At 34.8% G+C, this 25,661-nt stretch overlaps 1 protein-coding gene across 4 annotated transcripts in view; it reads right to left on the reverse strand.

Moving 5' to 3' along the window:
• Window positions 1-262: 262 nt before the first annotated feature.
• The window catches only part of LOC121425530 (peroxisome proliferator-activated receptor alpha-like), a 60,101-nt gene continuing 34,702 nt past the window's right edge, over window positions 263-25,661 (reverse strand). For 3 of the 4 annotated variants that reach the window (XM_041621608.1, XM_041621607.1, XM_041621605.1), the window contains 6 exons: window positions 18,021-18,127; window positions 16,563-16,713; window positions 10,700-10,911; window positions 9,931-10,083; window positions 3,985-4,219; window positions 263-2,873 (listed from right to left, as the gene is read on the reverse strand). In XM_041621608.1, the coding sequence (XP_041477542.1) occupies window positions 2,623-2,873; window positions 3,985-4,219; window positions 9,931-10,083; window positions 10,700-10,911; window positions 16,563-16,713; window positions 18,021-18,127 (1,109 nt within the window). In that variant the 3' untranslated portion in view covers window positions 263-2,622. Of the gene's footprint in view, window positions 2,874-3,984; window positions 4,220-9,930; window positions 10,084-10,699; window positions 10,912-16,562; window positions 16,714-18,020; window positions 18,128-19,099; window positions 19,350-25,661 lie in introns of those variants that run through there. The other variant, XM_041621606.1, reaches the window with a different exon arrangement.

The raw sequence follows: 25,661 nt of genomic DNA on the forward strand, positions 1-25,661 counted from the left end.
AATGTAATTCTCTGTTTTGAGGAGTGCCCATTACACTTACCAAAAAATAATAATTCGCACAATTTACCTTGGTGCCCAGGTTGCATAAACATTCAACTGTCAGTTTTCCATTACGACAGCTCAAATTAATATTCTAATTTTATGAATCCATCAAAAGAAATAAGTGAGTTGTTTCAAGAAAATTGAGTTGCCAACACGTAATATGATAATCATAATCAGGATGGGCTCATATGCCAATTAGAAAATACCAAGTGCTTTTTTCATAGAAAATTGCAGCCTATGCGACCTATCCTATCTTGTTGAGGCTGTTTTCAACCCATGGATTGAATAGAGGCTAAACTCAAGTAAGGATAGATTGCATCATGAACTCATGTGCATGCCTTGTTTGTATACTATTAAATAAGCATGTTCATGTCAGCACTAAGAATAACTTGAAGCCACATTTGGACATATTATCATGAAACACTCCCATGACATATTTTGTAAATGGAAATTTTCACAAATAAATTTCCTGTCCTCAACCCTTGATATTAAATCATGCTCACATTTCCATCACACTGTAAATGCATAATCCAGACTTTGTAACACAAAGATTTAGTTCTTGATTACAGGCGGGTGTTTCATAAAACTTTTGGTAAAATACAATTGACATTACGCATGACTGGTGACCCTTTCTTGTGCCAAATGATATATCCCTATGTAGCAGACATGGCACCTAAGAACATGTACCAGACGTGTGTAAAGTAAATTGTAACTTTATGAACAATTTTATGAGACACCCACCAGGGCTGAATTTTACACTTTATTACCATGATTATTCTTATGAACAATCAAGCACATAAATAGACTATAGCCCGTATTCTGAAGTCAGGTTTGATTTAAACTCTGGTCTATAAGTCAGTGGTATAACTATGGATAGCCAAACGTGACATAAATCTCTGACAGTAGACGTTCAGCTCTTTTGACTCTCAAATCATTCTTAACTGTCTGGGAAGGATAAAAAAGATAAGTATCTTCACTTACTAAAGAATTAGGATAGAGCACAGTAAACAGAACATACCATGTGAACAAATTTTGACATGTTTGGCTTCCGATAATTCCAGAATAGAGTTAGACCATGGTCTAAGTTAAATTTGGGTTCAGAATACAGGTCCATATGATTGATCGCTAAAAGCCCTGTGCCAATGGCAATGTTGATTGCAGGGGGCAACATAGTCTACTTGACAAAAAGATAAATACATGTAGATCTTGCTTTATCCACTATCAGACGGGTCATGGTCTTGGAGAGACTTCATGAACTGTCTGTATTTATCTACAGGGATGACGATCCGGAGAGAGGATAAAATACAGTCCAGTTGAAAGAACAGAGCTGCATGCTCTAGCACCATGCTAATGATATAAAACCAAGATGAGGTCTTCATACAGAACAGATATATACAAGATTTATTAGTACACATCCAGTAAAGGCTGTTGAAACCAGGTGATTAGATGGGCTGGTTTAGTACAGTTTCTATCGAGGACTATAAAAGCAGATGACACATCATTGTCATGTTGTGTACTATGAGTATTACATCACGCAGTGTGAACTGAAAGAACATATCCAGCATGGGCTTTAGATGTTCCATGAGTTGTCATGAATAGTACTATCATGAGTTGTCATGAATAGTACTATCATGAGTTGTCATGAATAGTACTATCATGTATTCCAAGTTGAAAATTCACATCTAGCACATGCTACAGACATCACGTTGCATATCATAGTACTATCACATACATGTACATTATGTAAGACATCACAAGAGTTGTTATGGTTATCACAATACTATCAGGTAGTTGAGAACTTGAGAGTACAGTCGAGAGTAGACATCATGCACAGGCCTTGGATATCGAATGAGTTGACATATGGTTTGATACCGTACCATTATAGTATTATCAGGTAGTTCAGGTTAAAAGGACACATCAAGCACAGTTTGTAGACTACATATAAGTTGCCATGTGGCCTGTTGTGGTGCTATCATAGTACTATCACGTACTTGAAGTTGAAAGGACATTTCTATCACAAGTGGTCTGTTAGATATAGTACTATTAAAGTACCATCACTTGGTGCAAATTGAACGTACATCTAGCACAGGTTTTAGAAGTCATGTGACCTATGGTAGAACAACTGGTAGTTCGTATTTAAGGAACACATCTAGCACAAGGATGTAGACGTCACATTACTTGTCACGAATATCACTATCATAGTACTATCAGGTAGTCCCAGGAAATTGCTAGACATACTACATGGTACCCAGGTAACACCTGGGTGGAGAGTTGAAAATTGTGGACCAACGCCTTGCCACAGGACTCTAGGATGCAGTGGGATTCAAACACATAGCCCTCTGATTACATGGCGAGAGTCAGAACCACTACACCAAGATACTCCCACATCAAGTAGTCCAAGCTGAAAGTAGACATCTAGCACATACCATCATAGTTCTATCAAATAGTTCAAGTTTGTATTTAGCACAAGCGTTAGGCATCACAGTTGTCATGTTGCCTGAGTACTATTAAAGTACTATCAAAGTACTATCAGGTAGTCTATGTTAGAGAAGTTCAAATTGTGAGCACCCAAAGCAAAAATCAATAAAGTCCAAATATTTCCTTGATAAGCGGTGGAGGACCTGAATAAGAAGGATCGTCCATCAGCATGAGTTGTTGGACCTGCTTGATATGGTCCAGGACTAGTTGCCTGAGGTCTACAAGAAGGGATAAGAGTCTGGGTAGGAGTATCCTGTGGTTACTGTGATTGGTTCTTAGTTCCATCTGGATCGCCTCTAAGACCTGTTCCTGGAACTTCTCCACCTCGTCACGTTCTATTAATTCATCCCGATCTGAATGGATAAACAAGAAAAAATACAAGTGAGTCCTCAATAAATTCTGAATTTGAAACATTTACCAAGCTCTCTGTCTGTGTCAGTCATAGTGGATCCAGTCTCACTACTTCAGACTCTCCACAATGCAAATTGTGAACACCAAAGGTCTGTGCATGCAGACTAGTCTCTTACAGTCGTGTGCTAGAATTAGAAGTAACACCTAGGCGATAATAATATAACTCCTCTTTATAATGACAAAACAATACCCACTTCAAACTTAAAATCTTTAGATTTAGTTTCACAGGAACATCTCCAAAAGCACTTTCAACTCACATTGTTAATCAATTTTTTACTGTCTTATCTCAATATAATGTGAATGCATGGAGATAAATTAATGATGTATATGTAAAACTGCTGAGATAACCAAGCTTCCACTTCTCATATTATTGATACAACTGAATTAATATGTACAACTTCTTCTATTCATGCTGCTAGTATAAAGGGTACAACCATTTTACATCTGGATGGACAGAGGCAAATAAAAATTAATGACATTCACAGTTTGACTAAAACTGTTCTGTCGAGAGAGCACCCATTTTTGAAGACCGAGAGATGCAAATGTAGATTACTTTCTATTCTAAATTGGACTTTACAACAATTTGTCAAAAGGGCACCCATTTTGGTAGACTGAGAGTTGCAATAGTAGATTAGTCTTTGAAAGTTTGACTTTACAACAATTCTGTCAAAACAGCACCCCATTTTACACATAGATTGAGAGTTTCAAATAAAGATTAATGTCATGCAAAGATTGATTGGACAACTACTATGCCAAAAGGTTACCGTTTTCAAACCAAAATGAAGATTATTGTCTTGCCAAACTTGCTGTCAAAGCATAAAAGTACATGTTTCTGTTTCAAATAAAGACCAACGTCTTTCACAGTTTGACTTTGACCACTATTCTGGTCAATGGGTACCAATACTACACCCACATAGAGAAGTCTCAAATGTAGATACCAATAAACATCTTATCCATATCATTCTGTAACCAGTCCCATAATGCAATGCCTCTCAATTTCCTACTAGATCATTCATTTATGCAACAGATTTTCCACTCCTATTAGCAACTTACCAGGTGATGTTAATGACAGGACACAAAAGAGTGCCAGCTCTCTATCCGTCAGGTTCAGCTTCTTCATTTTCTCAAAGAACTTGAACTTGCCGTCAAAGAAGGAGATTTCTAGCTGCTCCAACATCTTCTTGGTGAAGTAGACGCCATCTGTGGGGAACCAAAGCCCATCTGATGCGTACCTTGATGACGTCGCGATCATGGCTACTTCAAAGGCAGCATGCTTCAGAAGACAGACCTGTAGAAGGAAAAAAGCAGTATGGACTGTTGTCAAAATCTGAAAGGTGGTTTATTGTAATGTGGTCCAGGATTTTTGAAAAATTTGTTGCCAAATCAGACTAGGTTGAACAGCAATGACCAGCACAAATGGTAAGTTATAAATGGGCGTTGTGACAAGCGCCTGTAATCCAAGCTAAATTGGGGAGGGGGGGGAGGGGGGGAGAGGGAATTACAAGGTTTAGAGGAGGTTCAAGGTTGATGCCCTGTGGCCCATCTTAGAGAGATATGCCACTGATCCCATCAACCACAACTATGGAAAGCCAGCACCACCAACTTCTACGATGCTTGTTTGTTCAAAATTTCCTCTAAATATGATTTTTACTCGTACATTCATTGTCGTCTTGACGATTCAGTGAGCTTCCTCTTTCTTCTAACAGGACAATGTGCAAATTTCAGGTAGTAAAAGTTATAACCATGATTGATTTCCATATAGTTGAGATTGATCGGATCGATCACAACCCTTTGTAACACAGGGCCCTGGTCGTATCTTTCAGATGGTGATATTAAATGACGGTCCCAGAAATAAATAATCATTTCTGAGTGATACAAGTCTATAAAAACTCAATTAAACACATATATTCATCTAGACATCTACAAATATTGAGACAATATTGAGACAATATTGAGACAATATTCTACCCCCACCCCATTAAAACGAAATTGTTATACCTTTCTAGTATTTTTCAATTGTGTAAATATATGCCATTTACTTTTGTTTCATTTCACTTCAATCAATATTGAGTGAAATGATGATGATGATCCACAGCATTTATATTGTACCATATTTCTGTTCAAGAACATTCATAGGCACAGGCTCATCCAATTTAGCTAATTACTACAGATGTATGAAATAAGTGAATTTTGAGAGAAGATTTGAAGAGTTCAATGTGACATGATAATTATAATTCATATATTCTTTCGTCTTCAAATGCAAAAATAACTTTAAAACAAATGAGAGGTTTATTTCCTTCTTCAAAAGTCATTATCATTTACATTTACATGTATATCCTATACAAAATTAAGGCACATGATGTATTCCATTCTAGATCATTGTATAGGGAAATATCACAGGGAGTATCAATGACTTGTACGGATCTTCAGATTCTTAGAAGAATGAGAGAACAATAAAACGAGAGGAAATCAAAACTCTGATTTGTCTATAACTGATCATTATGTACTTTGAATAACCATTAGGGCCTCCCTTCTTGATCAACCACAACTATGGGTGGCCAGCAATGTCAACATCTAAAATGCAAATTTCTAGATATGATGTATTCATACATTCATCCTTCTCTTGAAGATTCAGTGTGATGCCCTTTGTTTACTGAGGAGATTGTGCAAATTTCCTATTGAAGAAATATATGGTATGAACAGATTTTCATACAGTTGAGATTGATTGGATCATTCGTAACTCTTTGTAAGACAGGGCCCAGAAGTTCATTTCTACTAGACTGACATAAAACACATAAGCAGAAGAATACACATAAGTTGATGGGTAAATATTTTGAAATAGTGAGGTGCAAATCTCTGTCTTGGTCTTATCCCTTGGAACCATAGAACTCTGAAGAGAAATTTGACTTTACAAATACAGTTAAATAGTAGACCTATGTAATTATCCCACAGTTTGCACAAATCTGACCCTGTATTACAAAGAGTTACGATTGATCCAATCAATTTCAACTTTATGGAAATCCATCCATAACATAATTTATTCTACAGGAAATTTGCACAATCTCCCTAGTAAACAAAGAGAATCACACTGATTCTTCAAGAGAACAATGTACATTATCATATTAAGAAAATATTTTGAAAAAATATGCATTTCAGATGTTGACGTTGCTTACCATCCCTAGATGTGCTTAATCGAATCGATCGCAACTCCTTGTAAGACAGGCCCGGGTCTGAAAAAAAATGGTTCCACTCCAGCTATAAATACAGTGTATTCGGATATTTTTTACTATACAGAATGTACATGTAGGGTATTCACATGGTTATCTAACCTAATGTAAATGTGAACATTTGAGATCATAAATTAATGCTACTCCCATTATACACTCAACAAGATCCAAATTTATTGCTCTGATACGAGTAAATTATCTATCTGCTTTAAAGGAGAATGAAAATTTGGAGCATAAACAATTTTAATGAAAGAAAGAATTAAGATCTTCCTTAAACATGACCACACGTCTTGATTTCATATTGTCAAGTTCCCTCCTTTCTCAGATTCACTTCCTTGAAGGGATAACGACCGCTTAAAACAGAAACCTCGGCTTTTATTTTCTTAGTAATGGTACCCACTTCAATATTGTACTTGAGGAGAGTGAAAATCTTGTAGGAAACCACTCCCTGGTTTTAAATCCACAATAACATTCAGTTTCAAATGAATAGCTCCAAAAGTTAAAGGGAAATCTTTACAATGTACACATGCTTGACGACAAACTGCTGGCCATCAAAGAGTATACGGCATGGCATTAGCCAAAGGTCATGTCGAAATGTCATAGTCTAGTGGTTCTGACTCCCACTTTGCAATCAGAGTGTCATGGGTTCCAAGCCCAGCCATTGCGTTAATTTCATTGAGCAAGATATTTATCTAAATCATACTGCACTTGACCCAGGTGAAATAAATGGGTACTAGCAGGAAGGAATACCTCAAAAAGCTGTGAACACCAACATCGGTAACTTAACAAGGTAATATATAAGCATCTTGAGTACCTACCAAGGTGGATATATGCAAAAGAAAAAGAACCTAAATCATGATTATTAGTATATCATTATTCTCTCTCCCTTGATAAAGTAATGATTCATGGAAAATGTGTCCAATATGGGGGCATCTTTCAGCCCAACACTCGACAGCTCTATTTAGTAAAAACAAAAATACATGGATACTAGATACACACAGCATATTGAATTCATTTTATTTTTTGGGGAGGGGGGAGGGGGGGGGGGGGGGTAGGGGGACAAGAGATTCCCTGATCCATATCCAAAAGTATATCAAATGGGTGTGTTATGTCATGTTGTTATAATTTGCATAATCCAAGCCCAAGCAAAGTATCGCTGGCCACCAAGCAGTCAGTGCCCGGCCCATCCATGATATTGACCAGACTGACAAAATATCACACAAACCATGCAAAGGTGCAAAGTTACCAGTCTTCCAACTGCATTATAGATCTGTAATATCATTTCAAGCCTTATATTTAAGTTTTTTATTAATGAATGAATACAAAAGGGGAAAATAGATATATTCAAGGACTATCAAGCTCTATATAAAAATTGTGAAAGCGTTTATCCCCATCATGCAATTTCTTAATCTGTTATGTGGTGTCATAAACATTGAAACAAAGATGATTTGAATTGACAGGTCATACCATCAAAGATCAGGGGCGCGTTTCATAAATCTTTTGTCAGTTATTCTCAATGACGAGTGTTGAAAGCTACCAAAATCACTGCATCTGATTGGGTGAAGGCAACTCTGTCAGTGAAAGTCACTTACAATCTTGTGAATTGCTCTCTTGTCATTGTTATCGGCACAATACATCTCTATTTATCGCTTGTCTGAGTTTGAATTCTTTCCTTTGTTTGTTTACCACAACCATCTGCGTTTCTCTACTTTCTCCTTTCCTTTAGATCAATTCAACTCCAGGGTATCTCAGAAAAATGCACTTCTACTGATTACTACTTCATGTTTTGCAAAGGTTTATTGTGAGTTAATGAGTGGGTGCTATACACGGGGTTGTCGGTCACACGCGATGTGTGTTTCTGAAAGTCATTCATAAGTTATGAGTGACTTTAAGAATGACTGGTGATTCTTTCTTATACACTGAATCATCACCAATCAACATTTCATGTTGTATTAAGTAATGTTCCTCGTACAGCTTTATGAAATATCCACCAGAAAGTTTTATTCATTGTATGCCAACATAAGAAGGGTATTGCAAGCCATCTCTTAGTCCTACATGTATTTACTGATATAATTTATCATTACCTTTTTATAGAAACACAAAATTATTCTTCTTACATGTTTGTAAAGGTTTGAATTTGTAATATCTTGTGTTGTAAAGAAAATGCAATCCTTGATATTAAGAAATGGAATTAAAGGAGAAAAAGTCTGGTCACACGTACAGTACGTCAGCATATGATTGCTAAAAACTTCCAATTGTGTCAGCTCATTTAATCAGACCCCCAATCAGCTACATTTCAGATCAAAATTCATCTGAAACCTGATTCCCACTGTCACAATTTGTGCCACGATTGAAACCAAGGTCTAAAACATGTAGTAATTGTACTTGATAGTCTTTGATCTTATCTGATCTTCAGGTCAGTCATGACAATATTTGTGATTGTATAAAAATAATTTTGACGGTTCAAAAAATTTTGCGATCAGCTGCCATAGGGCATTTGTAACGGATCGGTGGGAACTAGGTATCATTACAAAGCATGTTAATGTAACATTCAAAGTTTTGATTAGGGTTAATGTAAATATAAATTATCAAAAACAGGAGAAAAAAAATTTGAATTTCATTAGGCACAAAAAAGGGTAATCGGTCACTTGTAAAGTTTGACGAAACATAATATGAAAAGCTTCATGAAAAAAAACCCTGTTTAGTATAGCATTTCTTTAGGAATTCAATTTTCATCATTAATCAGAACGTCTGCATTGAAATAAAAATAAAAATATCACCTCCTCAAGACAACAAAAAAACTTTTTTTATATCAAAAAATATCCTATTCATTATGATAAAGCATTAATTTCCAAAGCACCTAATTCTTCTTTCTAGGCAGGGTGTAGACATGGATCAATATTGAACATTTGTTCTGTTCAGCAATTGAGGCTTCCGTGGGGGATGTAATTTATGAGCGGTATCAGTTTAGAGATCATTATCAGCAGTAAATCAATCACGCCAAGACTTCCTTAAAGGCAAGGCCTTCTGTTGCAAAATAGGCCTAAAAGCTATCAAATTATATAGATCGATAAGCAAATGCAATACATTCCAGAAAAAAAAATAGAAATTCTATATCACAAACAGGAAACTTGATAATGTTTTCATTTTGGTGTAACTCACAAATGTGCCTAACGGTACTGCATATTAAATTTCATAGTTGAAGAGCAATATAATATTCCAGAAATTAAACAATTTTTTTCTTCCAATTACCAATATGATATTTTTTTAAATTTTTATTTCATTTTTTATCTATTACACAATATGGGTGAGGAGATTTATGGAAAGGAGATTAAAAAAGATAGACGAATGATGCAACTATCAAGCATGCTTGCCAATCAATTATACTTCAAGGGGAAATTGTGATCAGTGGAAATGAATAATTTATAACATTGATAACCATTGTGCAGAGCAACAGTACCAATTGTACTAAAAGATTAGTTACAATTAAACATTCAATATGCCACTGATGTATTCATTTACATACTGTATAAACCGATACAAGAAAAAAGACATCACGCTCGGCTTGAATAATCTGTGTTGGTGATTGCCAGTTGGCTCTTTTTCCATTTGAATCTGTACCACATTCAAATCTGCAATGGTATAGTGACGACTGAATAAATCTTGACAGAATTTCTCACCAAGTCACTGTTTACTGCAACTGCATTAATTTATTTTTTATGGTCAACAAAAAAAAAGACCAAGAATTGTCAAAGATATGGATTTTTCTTACCTGATCATTTAAATCGAGATTCTTGAATTCCTGGAGTTTCTTTGCAAACTTCGCCAAACTTTCTATGATCGCTAATAATGCCCCTCTGCAGAATTTTGTGAGGGCCTCTTTCTCTGTGAGTTCCTTCATAGATTTTTGGTCTTCATTTTTACTCTAATGCATAAAGAGAAACAAAAGTTGGACATAGCAGCCCTTAGATTTTTAATAAAAACAAATTGAACAGCTTTGGCAGGCTCACCCGCATTCATACACAATTAAAAAAGCAGCAATGCTGCCTTTGAAAACAACTGAAATGAAAAATTTTCTACAAAAAAGCAACAGTCATATGATAATAAAATACTAACTTTATTGACCTCCATGACCTTGAAAATTAAATTATGAACTGAAATTTCAGTCAGCTATTTGCAAATTTTTGATTAAAGAGGTAGGGACTTTAAAGGGGGTCTACATTTTACAAGCTCTGCTTTTTAGTAGGCCCCTCCACTTTTTTTCATTTCATTGCTACGTTTCAATCCTGCATGTATTATGCATCTTTTCATTGTAAACATGATTTATTACGAAATGTACTTTGATGATTGTGGAATATGAATATATCAATAAATAAAAAACTTTAAATATTATATCTATATGTATATGTAAAGAGAAAAATATCATCCCTTCCTTCAAATTATTCAAAAGGTCAAAATTCTAAGCAGGATCTCTCATAACCAGATATCACTTCACTATTAACAAGAAAACAGGATATCCTCCTATTCAAAGAGGATCTTACGTTGTGTTCTTTGCTTCGGGATGCTCTGGCTCCCACCGGCATAGAGATGAACTGTCCCATCCACATATTAATATATATACTGTGTATCCTGTCTGTTAGCTCTCTGATTTCAGCCCTGTGTTTCTCCTCCTCCGTCGCCTCCGTCTCCTCGTCCTTCAGCTCCTCCAGGAGCCGCAGCCTCTCCTCCCTCGGCATGCGACCAAACCTGGAGGCTGCCAAATAACAGAGAAAATAAACATCGTGACTGAGTAATCAACAGCTGAGATTTCTTGTTCCTTTTTAAAATTCTCAAAAGACTTTCTATCTATCTATCTATTCATTTATGTATCTATTCATTTATTTATATGCTTGTTTATTCATTTATGTAGTTAGTTTCATTTTTTTTTCGGGGGGGGGGGGGGAATCTCCTACCAGTCTTTTCAGGCATGATGATAGCTCAATCTTTTTAGAATAACAATCTTATACACTTTAAACTGATACACAAATGTACATTAATTACAAAATGTTAAAATCAGTTCTCTTTCAGGCAAGAATTATCAAACTGTCAGGGTGATTCTTTTAGAAGGAGTTAAAATGAAAACATTACTCCAGCAAACATATGCTGCTTGGTTTTCGACCAATCCTCAGAAGTGCGCTTGATCATGAGTGTCAGGAAAGAAATTTAATTATACATTTGAAGAGTTCAAACATGTGTTTAAAATATTAACTTGGTCCAGGTTAGAGAAGGCCTATAGACAATTGTATATGTACATATGTTTTGAATATTTTAAAAGCAAGCATTGGAAACGCTAGATACCACCCCCCCCCCCCATCTTAAAAGTACAAGTGTACCAGGTTTATGTCATATTTTATACAGGTTTTAGAAATATTTCTTATTAGGCGAAGCATTTTCATACAGGTGTCGTAAATAACCAAAAGTGATCTAGCATTGATGAGTGTAGATGTATAGATACACAGGAAGTGTCTTTTATTAATAAGAATGTGTTGCTTTATGCACTCATCTGCCATTGAAATTCTTTGGATTAATTTATAGAAATTGTACAGTCAGTCCTAGTAACGGTAGGGTATATTAGGAGGTTAATTTCAGTAATTCAGGGAGAACCACCTAAGCTAGAATAGACTACAGATGTTCGTGTTGGCAGTCTAAGTTATAACTGAGGGACTACGTCGGTGACGAGACAACGACCCCATCTGCCGCCGGTTCTCCACCGACATGACTGGTCAAAAATCATGTCATCATTTGGGGCTCGATCTCATCCACTAATTCGTTGAAGCCACATCTCTCTTATCTGGGGGCTACTCATCGAGGGGTAACACAGTCTGCGGAGGCCGAGGCCGAGTGGAGAAGAGACATCGCAACCTGCGGAGGCCAGGAACTGGACCGACCACCAGGGCCGAGTGGGGCATGTCAGACCAGATAGGATGATGGGGGCTCACATCAACGATTACCGTTTAAGTTAAGTTATATTTTGTTATCCATAATCCACATCTATGTATATTTTCTTGTACAATCATTGTCAAAGAAATCAAAAGAAACGTTGAAAAGGTTTGATTAAATCTTTCATAACTGTAATCCTCAGTTTTTACGTATTCCTTATTTGGTGTCAAGCAGCAGTAGATAAATAATTAAAAAAGTCACTTCCCACGTGACAATGAGTCTGTTGTTCTTGTAACAGACTCTTAAACTGGTAAAAATGTGATTTCAGACTTGTGAGGAGTATATATGTCTCTAACATCAAAGATGTTGGAGGGGGTATATATGTCTGAAATGGAATAGGGAACAGCTATATTGCAGGAGAGTTTACATCTGACCCACCCATCCCCCCCCAAAAAAAAAGGTTGCCAGAGAAGGTTCTCTAGTAAATAGCCAAAATAGTATTTGGTCTTCAAAAGGTTAGTAATGAAATAAGCTTGTCTGATAGAATGATTCTTCATACTGTCAAAATTTGAAGTTACAGTAAAGTTTGAAGATGAAATAAAAAAAAGCAAGAGTATTTGACAACACTTTCTCCAGACTGCTTGCATGTTTTCCCCAAGATTATGCAGTGTGCACATCCTATGCTTATCTTATGATTTTTTTTAATTCTTTGAATCTCTTCTATATTATATCAAGTTCTTGTGTGGATCAATTATAACAAGTTATGTAACTTTTTGGAGCTTATAAATTGCTTTATCATGCTACATGTAAATGAAAATTGAAAATTTACTTTGGGTGACTTATTGTTGGTTAAAGGAGAATGAAACCATTGGAACAAGAGAGCTTGTGTGAAAACAGAAAAATCAAAGAAACGGATCAACGAAAGTTTGAGAAATATCGGACAAATAATGAGAAAGTTATGAGCATTTGAATATTGCGATCACTAATGCTATGGATATAGCAAATTGGCAATGCGACAAAGATGTGTGATGTCACTTGTGAACAACTCTCCCCATTACTTATATATTTCACTTGAATTGCCTCTTTTATCACATCTATCCATAAAATAAATCATGTGTTCTTTCTACATGAGGGCATGTAATACATATTTTTTAAGAATACATCATGGATAAAGAGTTTGTATCATCATAAGAAAAAGCAAAAAGGGACATTTTGAGGGTATTTTATAGTCCACCAAAGGGAAAGATGTTCATCAGTGACATCACACATCCTTGTTGCATTGCCAATGTGAGGATCTCCATAGCATTAGTGATTGCAATATTCAAACGCACAGAACTTTCTCACTATTTGTCCAGTTTTTCTCAAACTTTATTTATTAGGTGGTCTGTCTATGACAGATCACCTATTGATTTCGTCAGAATTTTATTTATTTCTTTCATTATTTCTTTCTTTATTCTTGTCACCTATGTCGCCAACTTTTCTCGGAATTGGCTGAATCAATTTTGCTGATTTTTTCGGCATACATAGAATTTATCATAGAGACGGCATACTAAGCTTTTCAAGGTCATATGCTTATGATGACGTCATCTACGCGCCATTTTGTAAAATTCTTCATTTGATCATATCTTTATTATCAATTATCAAAAATTTACAATATTTACATGACAACTTCAGGTCAAAGGTCAACTGTCAATGTCATCAAAGGTCATGTAGAGGTAATGACGCGCACGTCAAAGGTAAAAAAATTCTCCAAATGGCCTATAAAATTTTTTGGGTACGTTTCAGGTCATTTTAAGCATTTCAAAAATTTCTGCGCGTAACGCCCTAACGCAACACAGAACCACCGTTTTTTTTTTTACATCATTGCATTGATAATAAAAATTTGATAACTTGATCAACCTTCTACAACCATTAATAACGAAATTAACACCCGTTCAACTTTGCAGCACGTGTGCGCGCGAGCTCTCACTATAGGCCATATATGGGCAAAAACATGCCTATTGAAAATTCACTGTAGCTCTTTAAATAGTCCATTGACCCCCAATTTTTTTTTCATAAAACGATAGAGTATTAGTTGTAAATCTGATTTCATATTACCAATGTCCCTCAATTTGATCATGGCGTCATCAAAATGGCGCCTAAACTAGAAATTTCATTTTTTCAAAAATGACGTCATCAAATTTATGCAAATTTGGTTGTAACTTCTCGAATATAAATTATTTTTCGCCCAGGTTTGATTACGATGTAGTTTAGAATGTACTCTTTTTCCTGAGTTAACATGAATTTTCATTTTGAAAAACGCATCATGGCGTAAAACAGCGATGAAAAGAGGCATGTCATTTTTCCTCATTTTGCGTGTAATCTCTATGGGACATGACTTTTTCTCAAAACTGGATTCGACATTCCTTTATTTCGTGAGCCATATCTCCATTTTTTAGTGTCACTTTTCCCTGATCTTTTAGTATGATGTAGCTGAGATCCTAAGCTTTCGTAAATGGTCCCTCCATTTTTTTTATCAGATGCCGGGATCATGCCCGTTTTTCACTTGCAAAATTGGAATTGTAATTCTAAAAATTGCTTACGTGTAATCTCTATGGGGAATATCGTGGCTCAATGGATAACGCATTTGACTTGCTTTCTCGAGGGCGGAGGTTCGAGTCCTGGGGTAAACACGATGATTTTTTTTTTCTTTTTTTACCACCTCGTACATGATCCTTTATGATAATTTAAAGGTACAAAAGTTAAAATTTAGCAAGATAAAACAGATTATTATTACTTTTTTTCATATCACATGTATTGTCATACATCAAAGAGACCCTTTTACAGGGCAAGTCCAAGAAAAGGTCACCCTAGAAGGCAAAATTTCATCTTTAATTTAAGAAGTTATCTTTGGTAAAGTAAGAAAGCCTAAATGTTGAATTTTGAAATTTCATTAAGAAAAATGTGATAATATGCATATTTATGCTCATTTGGGGCACCTAATTTGCATAATTGGTAAAATGGGTGTTACGTATGGGACAATTATAAAAACTCATAGAAAATAAAAACAAAACTTGTGAGATTTAGTCATAGGTGGGACATGGACCCCCTAACATCTTAATACTTATGAGGGAAAAAAAGTGGTGTCGTCTAATTAATTATGCAAATTAGGTCTTGTCCAAGGATGGAATGTCCCATACGTAACGTTTTGAGGATGTTTTTTTAAGTTATTTCTCATAATACAATACTTGTATTGTTGCATCTCTGGGAAGTTCTAATTTATAAAGTATGAAAATGTTATACCACAAAAAGTTTCAAAAATAGAGTTTACTTTTTAATTAAAAGTTGATTAAAAAATTGTTACGTATGGGACAACATGTTACGTATGGGACATTTACACACAATGTCAATGGGGAGGTTTGTGTACAAAGTGAATGGAGAAAAACAAATTTCAAGAGTGCTCTAAATAGTGATTATTTACATTTTCTTTAGTTTTTGAAGACTTATTTGTTATAAATACTGATTAATGAAAACAACTGAAGCGAAAAAATTTTGAAAATGGAAAAATATGAAAAAAATAAAAAACAATAGAAATACATAAGAAATTCATGAAACCATGAAAAACAAGAAAAAAAATGTTGAAATGGCTAATTTTCTTTTCAGTCATATCAAATATGTCTCAATAGAACATTTGAAAAGACAAACTCTTTGGTTATTTCCATATTTTGAATTATTTCAATTTTTTTTAATTATGGGGAATTGTGTACGTTCTCTATGGGGACAAAATGTCCCATACGTAACTGTCCCATACGTAACATGTCATTAATTTGTTTAATCAGAGTCTGTAATTAGAGGGATTTGACTTATGACATGAAACTTGCCTTAGATATACTAGAGTATTGTGACTTCTATCACACTAAGTTACAAGTTGTCAAATGAAATACTTTCAGAGAATTCTCAACTTGAAAAAAATGTTTTAAAAATTGTCTTTTTTCTGCGTCCCATACGTAACGGTCCATCTTTTCTCTCTAAAAGGTCAAGGTCAAGTTCATATGTCACCATTTTTTCCATGATTATTCTTCTCCTAGGTGTCTACCATCATGAGGGTATTCAATCTAATAAAAGTCAACACTATTTTTCAGGTCATTGAAGCCTCTGAAATGTCCCATACGTAACGCGCGCGAATTCTTGGACTTGCCCTACAGTGCTTTATCATCTCCCGTCTTTCACAAGCATTCTATCCATAATCAACATTCCGTCGTCATCATGAAGATCACATTGATGTGCATGAACATGGTAATAGTGATCATGATGGCAATAATAAAGACAGACCACCTAATTCGTCCGCATGACGAATTAAAATCTAGTTCTTTGATTTTTTTGTTTCTACACAAGCCTATTTGTTCCAAAGGTTTCATTTCCCTTTAAGCGCTTAGAAACTACTGTAATAAGCGTTATTATTATTTTATCATTATTATAAAGTATCAGGTCAATGAATTGACTTACCATCATGTGACATCCCAACCTGCATACATTTTTGAAAGCGACAATATTGACACTTGTTTCTTGTTGCTATGTTGATCTTGCAAGGTTCTGTTTTGACGAATGGACATGGTTTATACACTAACTTCATTCTATGTGTTCTTCTGAAGAAACCCTGTAGGAAAGAAAAATAGGATTTCTGTCAATCAAAATAACAACTTAGGTAGATTTCCATGATTAAGTGATTTTTTTCTTTAGTGGTTTCTCACCCCTTTGACTGGAGCGATTTCAAATCTTTATGATGCCACTTTTGGGGAATTATTGTTGCCATATGTACATGTATAACTAATTAATGTAGCACTTGCAGTACTGGTAATTAATCCCCGTGTTTAACCATACAAAAATTAAATATATAGCAATTTGCATTTTGGATGGGATAGAAATTAGATTTTCATAAAACAGTTGCAAAATACATCAATATATTTGTTTCTTTCAATCCAGGTCATAAAGAGTTTTAAGACAAACAAACTCATATACAGAAATACATTTTGGGGAAATATAATGTACTTATTCTCATAGCAATGTTTTTCAATAACCATACATGCACATGAAGGTTAACTTACACTTTTCTAGAATGCTAATTGCAAATTCTTCATATTAAATTATTTCATTCATGCAGTGAAAAGCTGTCCAAAAATTACTTTAGTTATAGAATTTTAAGAAAAGCATAATATTCTTTTCTAACAATTTTAATAAAAATTATTGGTACATCATAATAAATGTCTGTTTATTTCAAAATACAAGATTACCATTTATAGCATCCCGTACAAGTATGGGCTATAACTTTAGTTGAGTCAATTGTGTTTTATCATGGCCCTGAGAAATGATTTTCCTGGGGGGTACTGCATGTGTTATTTCCATAGAAGCACCCCCTGGAATTCAGGTAGGTGTGGCAAAATGGATATATGCAACCAAAAGGACCTACATTTTTTAAGTCAACTCCGCATTTCTTTTGCTTGTCAAATATCTTGGGACCTAAACGACCTTCATTTTGTAACAAATCCCTTTTATTTTATTCATTCATTTTTTTTTTGGGGGGGGGCTTGTCAAATTTACATCAGCACACCTTGTAAAAAATCTTTCCCAGAGCCCTTAGTTTTAATAATAATAATATAGGGTATTTATATTGCGCACATTTCCACCTTGTTAGGTGCTCAAGGTGCTCCCATATTACCCGGCTAAGCTAGGCGTTCACAGCGCACACAGCTTCGTAAGGAATTACTTCCTACCGGTACCCATTTACCTCACCTGGGTCGAGTGCAGCACATCGTGGATCAGTTTCTTGCTGAAGGAAATTACGCCATGGCTGGGATTCGAACCCACGACCCTCTGTTTCAAAGTCCGAAGACTAATCCACTGGGCCACAACGCTCCACTTTTATCATCAGAGCTAAAATTAATATTTTTCAAAAGATATACTCACTTTACATCCTTCACATGAATGCACACCATAATGAAACCCTGAAGCTTTATCTCCGCACACTCTACATTTCATACTCAACTCCACATAGTCAAGATACTTGTCACAACCTGAAGATTACAGAAATAAGAAAACACGAAAAGTTTAGGATAAAAAGATTTTATCTTATATCTTTAAAACATTTCAAAAATGTTTTGAATAATAATTATAACAATAATAAATAATAACAATAAAATAAAAATAATATTTGGCATTTGTAAAACACTTAATCTATGAAAGCTCAAAGCGCTTCAGAAATTATTATTACCCGGTCATTGGATTCATAGCATTTCAAGCAACCTGTTAGGTGCTCACTTGCTAAACCAACCACAATGTTGTTTTTTTCCTACTGGTACCCAATTAGCACCTGGGTGGAGAGTGGCAATGAGTGGATTGATGCCTCGCCAAAGGACGCTAGGCCGTGGTGGGATTCGAACACACGACAATCTGATTACAAGGTGAGAGTCGGATCCTCTACATCACGGTGCTTCTGTAAATCATTTCAGCATGTTTTGAAAGTATATTTCTAATGCACCAATCTTGCAAGGAAGATGTATGAATCAAATCAGATAAGGGAAATTTCCCAATCAGAAAATACAAGGAACTGCAAACTTTGAGGTGGTCTGAATATATTATTTTTTTTATCATGAATCCAAAAATTAATCTTACAAACTTGTCTATCTACACAACACACTTTAGTGGGAAAATCATATGCATATATCTGGATACTTAAAATTTCACAATGAAGCAGGAGCTAAGTTTTAACAATTTTGCCATAGTTTATGGTGGTATAATTTTTTCTAAGTACCATTACTGTGAACATTTATTGAACTGCTGTTAATTTCTAAAACCATCAAATTCATGTATCTTCTTATTAGCTGAATTCTTCAGACACACATACTGTAATTCGGAATCTCAATGACATATCGCCGAACTTAAATAGGCCAATGACGGCCCGTTTGTGAAATGGGTGCCTGTAGGCCTACTTTGAAATAAATTTTGCAAAATAAGAAACAAGGAGAAAATAATTTCAGCACAGTTACCATACTGAGGAATAGGCATGCTTCGAGCAAGCAGCATCTTAAGGTTCCAAAAGGACGAATTGAATTGAAAAGAGCAGCACAAAATGCAAGATTATTATGAGGCTAATGAAGTGGACAATTCAGCTTAAATGTTATTTGCAGTCTGCCAGCTATGTGTGTACTTTGGAGTTTGAACTGCCGCCTGATTCCAAAGTTTACCCTCAAATAACATCAGCAAATATGTGCAACAAGGCAAGGTGGGTTTATACATGAACAAATTAATCAAATAAAACTCAATATGAATATTTCATAAATCATTACAGACCCCATCATTTATGTAGGGTCTGTAAAATAATCTGGATGGGAATGAAACATATTTTATTTCATTATATGCACAGACAAAAAAAATAATGTCTAAAAAAGTACTTAGTTTTTTTTTAAGGAATTTGAATTTCTTAAAAAGGTCATATATGCACATAGATGTGTAGGCCTGTAATCGTCTAGATATGAATGTTTGGGGAGATTAACCCACTGAACTTAAAATAAGCTTCATTATGTATGTGCAGCATCATAAGGGGTCATATTTTACCAAGTCAATTTATTTTTTATTATGTCACCAATGTGAAAAGTCATATTCCATTTTGCAGAATTTAGCTTGCCGAATCAGCTAATAAAGTGTCCCACTACACCGGTACATTCTTTAAGTACTTTAAAGACGTTTTGATTTTTTTTTCTCTGAAGTAGCAATGATAAATATTAATTTCAATGTCAAATGTATATTTTTTTGTTGTTAATAAGTACTCATAATAATAATGTTGGATTCTTCTACAACACTAGAACGCATACTGTACATGTATGTTTGTGTCAGGCATGATGCTCATGGTCCTCTCTATATCATCATGACAATACAAATATTACAAATTATGCTTCTTTTTTCATAAAAAACATAATTTTAATATAATGGCATTATATCCAATGACTATTGGATTGTATTTCTTAACAAAATAATTTATGTGACGTCACACTGGGTCAGGAGGGTTGTGATTCCATAGGTTCGTACTTAGTAAAGATAGATTAATTTGTTTATTTCCAGATTATGAACTCTATTTATTTTTCCATTTGCAGAGGGATGGAAACCTACTAAGTTTTTTTGTGATTTGTTTGGCCCTTATTGGGCCTAAATTTCTCTGACAGGAATAGTTGTTGTCTAAATGCAGATAGAACTGGAGAGCTGAGCCAAATAAGTGGGAGATAAAATATGGCAAAAATAGGTCAAAGCTGTAAATTTCATCAATTCAAGCTTGCAGGAAAAGATATTTATGATACATATACGTGTACATGTATCTCTGTGTGAGAGAAGTGAAGAAAATCAAATGCATAATATCTGAAAAGCAAAAATATTTTAACCCAGTCTTTCTGTGCATATTATAAATCTAAGGAATCAATCAGGTACATCTGCTGAAAATGCAAGACAAGTAACACCAAATGCATGGAATAGTAATACTTTTTTAAAAGGAATCGTTGAAACTGAATACATAAGTATTGGTAACAGCACCTTGGTGAACGGCATGTTCAGACAACCTCAACTGTCCATGTCTTCCTACAGAACTTCTTGTTTGGGCACAACAAACAGTGTAAAACCGTGCTTGGTATGAAATCAGTCTAGGCCAACATCTAATTTGCTGAAAGTTTTCAGAATGAGAGTCTGTCAGGCTTTAATTTCAGGTATGAATGGGGTCTTTCTGCATTTCTGACACAAGCAAGTATGGTCGTGCATCACACAAGGATTTGTACATTTTTTTTTCATTGGTATGAATTTAAATTGCTGTAAGTGTGAAGAAGAGTGAGGGTCATTCAAACTTTAAATTCAGGTATGAATGGGGTTTTTGTGTTCCTGGTACGAAGGGGCAATTTAGTATATTTATTATAGGAGGATTATAATGAGTTCTTTAATCATGACATCATAGTGGGTAATTGCCACTTGGTCAAAACCCACTTTGTCTACAATCCACATGATCTACTCCTAGTTCCTCTACAAACAGATTGTCTACTAACAATTTTATCTACTTGCAATTTTTCCCTTTTGTCTAATTTCAAGGATAACACCCTTCTTATGCCTAGAAAGAGTTATTGACAGGTATCAGAAGAATGTTTTCAGACAATATGAGATTTCTCACCATTGTCATATTTCTAAAATACAGCTTTTTCTAAGCTGCCCTCAAGTTCTCAGATTTTGAGATATATAAGGTTTTAACAGCCCACCCCCTGTTATATCCATTCGGTCCAATACCACTAGGTCTATACTGTTTTCATGAACCAAATTTTGCTTTGACAAAGATCAAAATAATAAATGGCTGAAGAGGGGGATGGAAATTGGACCAACTGGAAATTAGGCTAAATACAATTTAGACAAAATGAGCATCAGACCAGATGATGGTTGGATCAAATGGTTTTATTGAAATTAGATCAAGACGGTTTAGCAATGATGGTGTTACTTTGAGGATTAGACCAACTGGTGTTTTGGCTCAGTTCGTAGAGTGTCTGTCTCACAACCGCTTGAATAAAAAAAAAGGGTCCTAGTTCATATTAGCCAGCCAGCAAGCTGTGAATACCAAGCATAACTGCCAGGAAATTTTTGAACTACCTTTAAATTCAGCAATAATTCATATCAATTCATATTCATTATTAACAGAGATTCTTCCACTGCTTTTCGTCATGGTGCAATCTCTGTTAGCTCCATGGTGCAATAGTATGTCACTTTCAAACATGAAAAAAGTCAATTGATGGATTATGAATATGCATCAAATTGGTTTGAAAAGAAAGGCAACATAGTGTGGGAACCAACTTCAAATATTCCTGCATTGCATTTTCATATTTTTTTGTTCTTTGTTAATAATTTTGTTTACTTTTTGCATTTCCATATTGCTGAGGCTATTAAAAGAACTAGTCCTACAAGATATCATTGTGATACACCAAAAATCCTAAAAAATAATGTTCCAGAGCACTATCAATGGTTAAAATTGTTAAAACACACCTTTAAGATGCAAATTCACAATACTACATTTTAAATTTACTTTATTATTTATCAATAATTGAGCATACTTGTCATTCTTGCTGTTTAAAATTTGAGAGTAACTCTCATAAGGCCAAAGTATACAGTATCCAGAGGCTAAAGTATACAGTTTTCAAAGATCATAATTGAAGAGTACATCTTCATGTCTCCTATTCTAAACTACACCTTGTTTCCTTTTGGAATTGACAATAAATGATAATAAATAGGCCTACTTAATATGATACAGAATTACAAGAGAAATGGGTTCAGTACCTCTTTCACAAAGGTTTTGTTCTTTTTTCTTTATCAATGTTGTTGTTTTATTTTTGTTTGATTATGATCATGTCTAATTATGTAAATATTGTGATTTCTTGTAATTGATTATTTATGAAAAAAAAATAATAATAATTAAAAAAAAGTTTTGTCAAGACACATAATTTTGAGATGAAAATGGTTAAAAAAACAGATTTCAGGAGCTTGTTACTATAAATACTCAGTGAAAATCACCATTTGTATCTGTGCTTGTTGGATTTTCCTCTTTTTATTCAAATCAACTTTTTGTTGGGGTGGACTTGTCCTTTACGAAGTTATTCATGATTATTTTCTTGAATCATTTATTTCATTGAATTAATCACCTCATATAGGTAGCTTAAAAGTTTTACGCTCACACTCTGCACTCGTATATATTCCGTCACTCATTTTAGGAAGTGGGTGCACAAAAAAGTCTAAAATTCCTTATTTTTGGTCGCTACACCATGTTCAATATTCATGGATCAACCTCACTCTATAACTGTCTGATTTTTTTTTAATTGTTACAAACTTGACTATTTCAGGAAATGCCCATGAATTTCTGTAAGTTTGTTTTTGAGCTGTGGAAAGACTGTCTCCCACCCTGAAACTGAGGCTATCGGGGTAACTGGAACATGTCAGTAGAGCTTCAGGGATCCTCAAGTGAGGTTGAAAGGCTGCAATAATTTGCAAGTTTGGAAAATGATTTATAATCACTCGGCATGCTGACCCCTTCAAAGCAAGGGTGTCTAGACTTTTTAGCTTCTGTTCACAAGGCCAATGGTAGTAACATGGTAACAACTTGGTGGAAAATTCAGCAAAAATATATGTTGGTGCATGTGTGTGAAGATCTATACAAATCTGTTAGGTTAAAGAGTTGGCAAACAAAACTATCAAATGATATTGAATAGAACAGATCTGAATGGTTTACATCCCTTGTTCTAAAGATCCAGGCCTTTCTTCCTTTCTATCATAAAAATAATTGTACATGTACAATGTACTTTTATTATGCAAGTGAAGTATGTAGACCTACATTTAGCCATAATGAGCACAATAATTTGCTTCAGTATAAACAAAAGCTTCAGTTTAAACAAAAGCAGAATATTTTTGTTCTACAGTTTCTGTTTCATCTAATGCCATAACTGCACATAAGAAAACAAAACCAACAAAATTCACAGTTTCTTTATTGTCAATAAATCTCATAGATTGATATACCTAAAGCTAAATTATTTGATTGACAGATCATTATAGATCTAGTTTTTACACTGCCTAGATCTAATTGGATATTTTTGCATCTAAAAAATCTTCAAATATTGACTAGTCTAGTAGTCTACATTCTAGGACCCATAATTTTACTTTCCACAAAATTATCGAGAGGCCAGAGTTGATGATGTAAAAATGTTATACAGCAGTCTGTCAAATATATCTTTCTTTGATAAATCAACTCAGTCTTGCTCTTGAATGTTTTTCTTTATATGTGAATGTTCAATCTGAAGAAAATAAGTTTATTTCTTTCTTTATCAAGACATAGTATTAATGAACTAATTCTATACCCACATATATGATGTAGTTAGTACATGCATAGAGACATTGAAATTGAAAATACATGTACATACTATTGGCCCTAATAACTTCATTTCTTTACAAAATAAAATATTCATTTTCCCTCATGTAAGTTGATCAAATTGTACTTGAAATAAAAAATATTGTGGCAAAAAGAAGCTGCTGAAAACTGCTTATCTAAAAAAAGAGCCAATGGAGTAAATAAGAGTCAAAAGGGGCCTAAAAATATTGTGTAAAATACATTCAATAATGCTAGTAGAAGAATGATATCAATAACAGTGATGTTCCCATTCTGATCCAACTATTCACATACAAACACCAAGAAATAGACATAACTTTTGCATCAGAGCCGAAAACATGAACTGAAACTATAGCAATGTCAGGGGGAGATAAAAACTCGACATAATTTGGTGATGAAGTGCTGACAGCGTAACACAAATAAACAAAGCAGAGCAGGAATGTACTCCCAAACTTTCAAAGTCACAGACAGCATCTTCAAGCCGCATGGCCCCATTCATGTCCAGCTAGTCTCTCCTTAATATTGCAATAACAAAATTCCACTGCTAATTTTCATTAAACAAGTTAAACAAATCTATGATGTAAATTAGAAATTAACCTGATGTACTGTACATGTAGATCACAGACTTGGTGGAAAATATTGAAATTTAATTTCGGTATGGAAAACTAAGAATTTTCGGCAACCAGTTGCCTATAATTTCAAGCTTCTTTATTAAACTCAGCATTATTAAGTCAAACAAAATGTAAATCTTCAGATACAAATGAGTTAACTCTACATGCACAAGTAAAAAGCTATAAAACTGAAATAACACTGCTCATCTATGATCAAAAACTGATTTCAATGTAAAACTTTATCCTGCAATGCTCTGACTTTAGTATGTCATGATTTTATTCCCTCTTTTTTTTAGTTTTCAGTGATGCCTTTTTTGCATCTTGACAAACTCATCTTTTTGGTTTTTATACGTTCCCTTTTTTATTTATTGTGTAATGGTAAGCATATGCATACTTTTTTATAATTCAGGAGCAGCGGAGCGAAGTTGAAAGGGGGGGGGCACAGGGAAAAGGGGCATAAGCTAAAAACATAGCCGTATGCAAAAAAATTCACTGGGGGGGGGCAGCACGCATAAACATTTTGGGAAGAAATCGAAAGCGAAGGAGCGAAGTGACCAAGCATATCATTGAGGCACTTTTGCAGTTTGTTATTGGATTTTGTGCATACTTTTGGTGAATTTTGTGAAAATCTGCAGTATAAAAAATGTGAGTTTCCAAAATTTCGGGGGGGGGGGAGGGGAGGCAACTGCCCCCTGCTGCGTACAGCCATACAGTTTTTTCATTTAAGAGTGGTTTTTCAGGACAACTTTACTGAAGAACAGGCACCTGTGGCTGTGAGAAGGCAAAGGGGCAATCGTGAACACATAAAACAGGTCCTTCTCAGGTGAAAGGGGCACAGAATATGTTCGTGCATAGGGGGCACTTTTCTTAGGTAAAAGGGGCACTGATACTAAAAAGAGTACCTGTAAAAAAACAAAAGGCCACCTGCTGATGGCATAAAACGATCCTTCTCAGGTGAAAGGGGCACAGAAAATGTTCATGAGGGGCACTTTTCTTGGGTAAAAGGGGCACTGATTCGAGAAAAGGGCAATTATAAGAGGGTATTAAAGA

This window comes from Lytechinus variegatus, chromosome 12 (assembly GCF_018143015.1).
Source record: "Lytechinus variegatus isolate NC3 chromosome 12, Lvar_3.0, whole genome shotgun sequence".
NCBI classification, from domain to species: Eukaryota; Metazoa; Echinodermata; class Echinoidea; order Temnopleuroida; family Toxopneustidae; genus Lytechinus; species Lytechinus variegatus.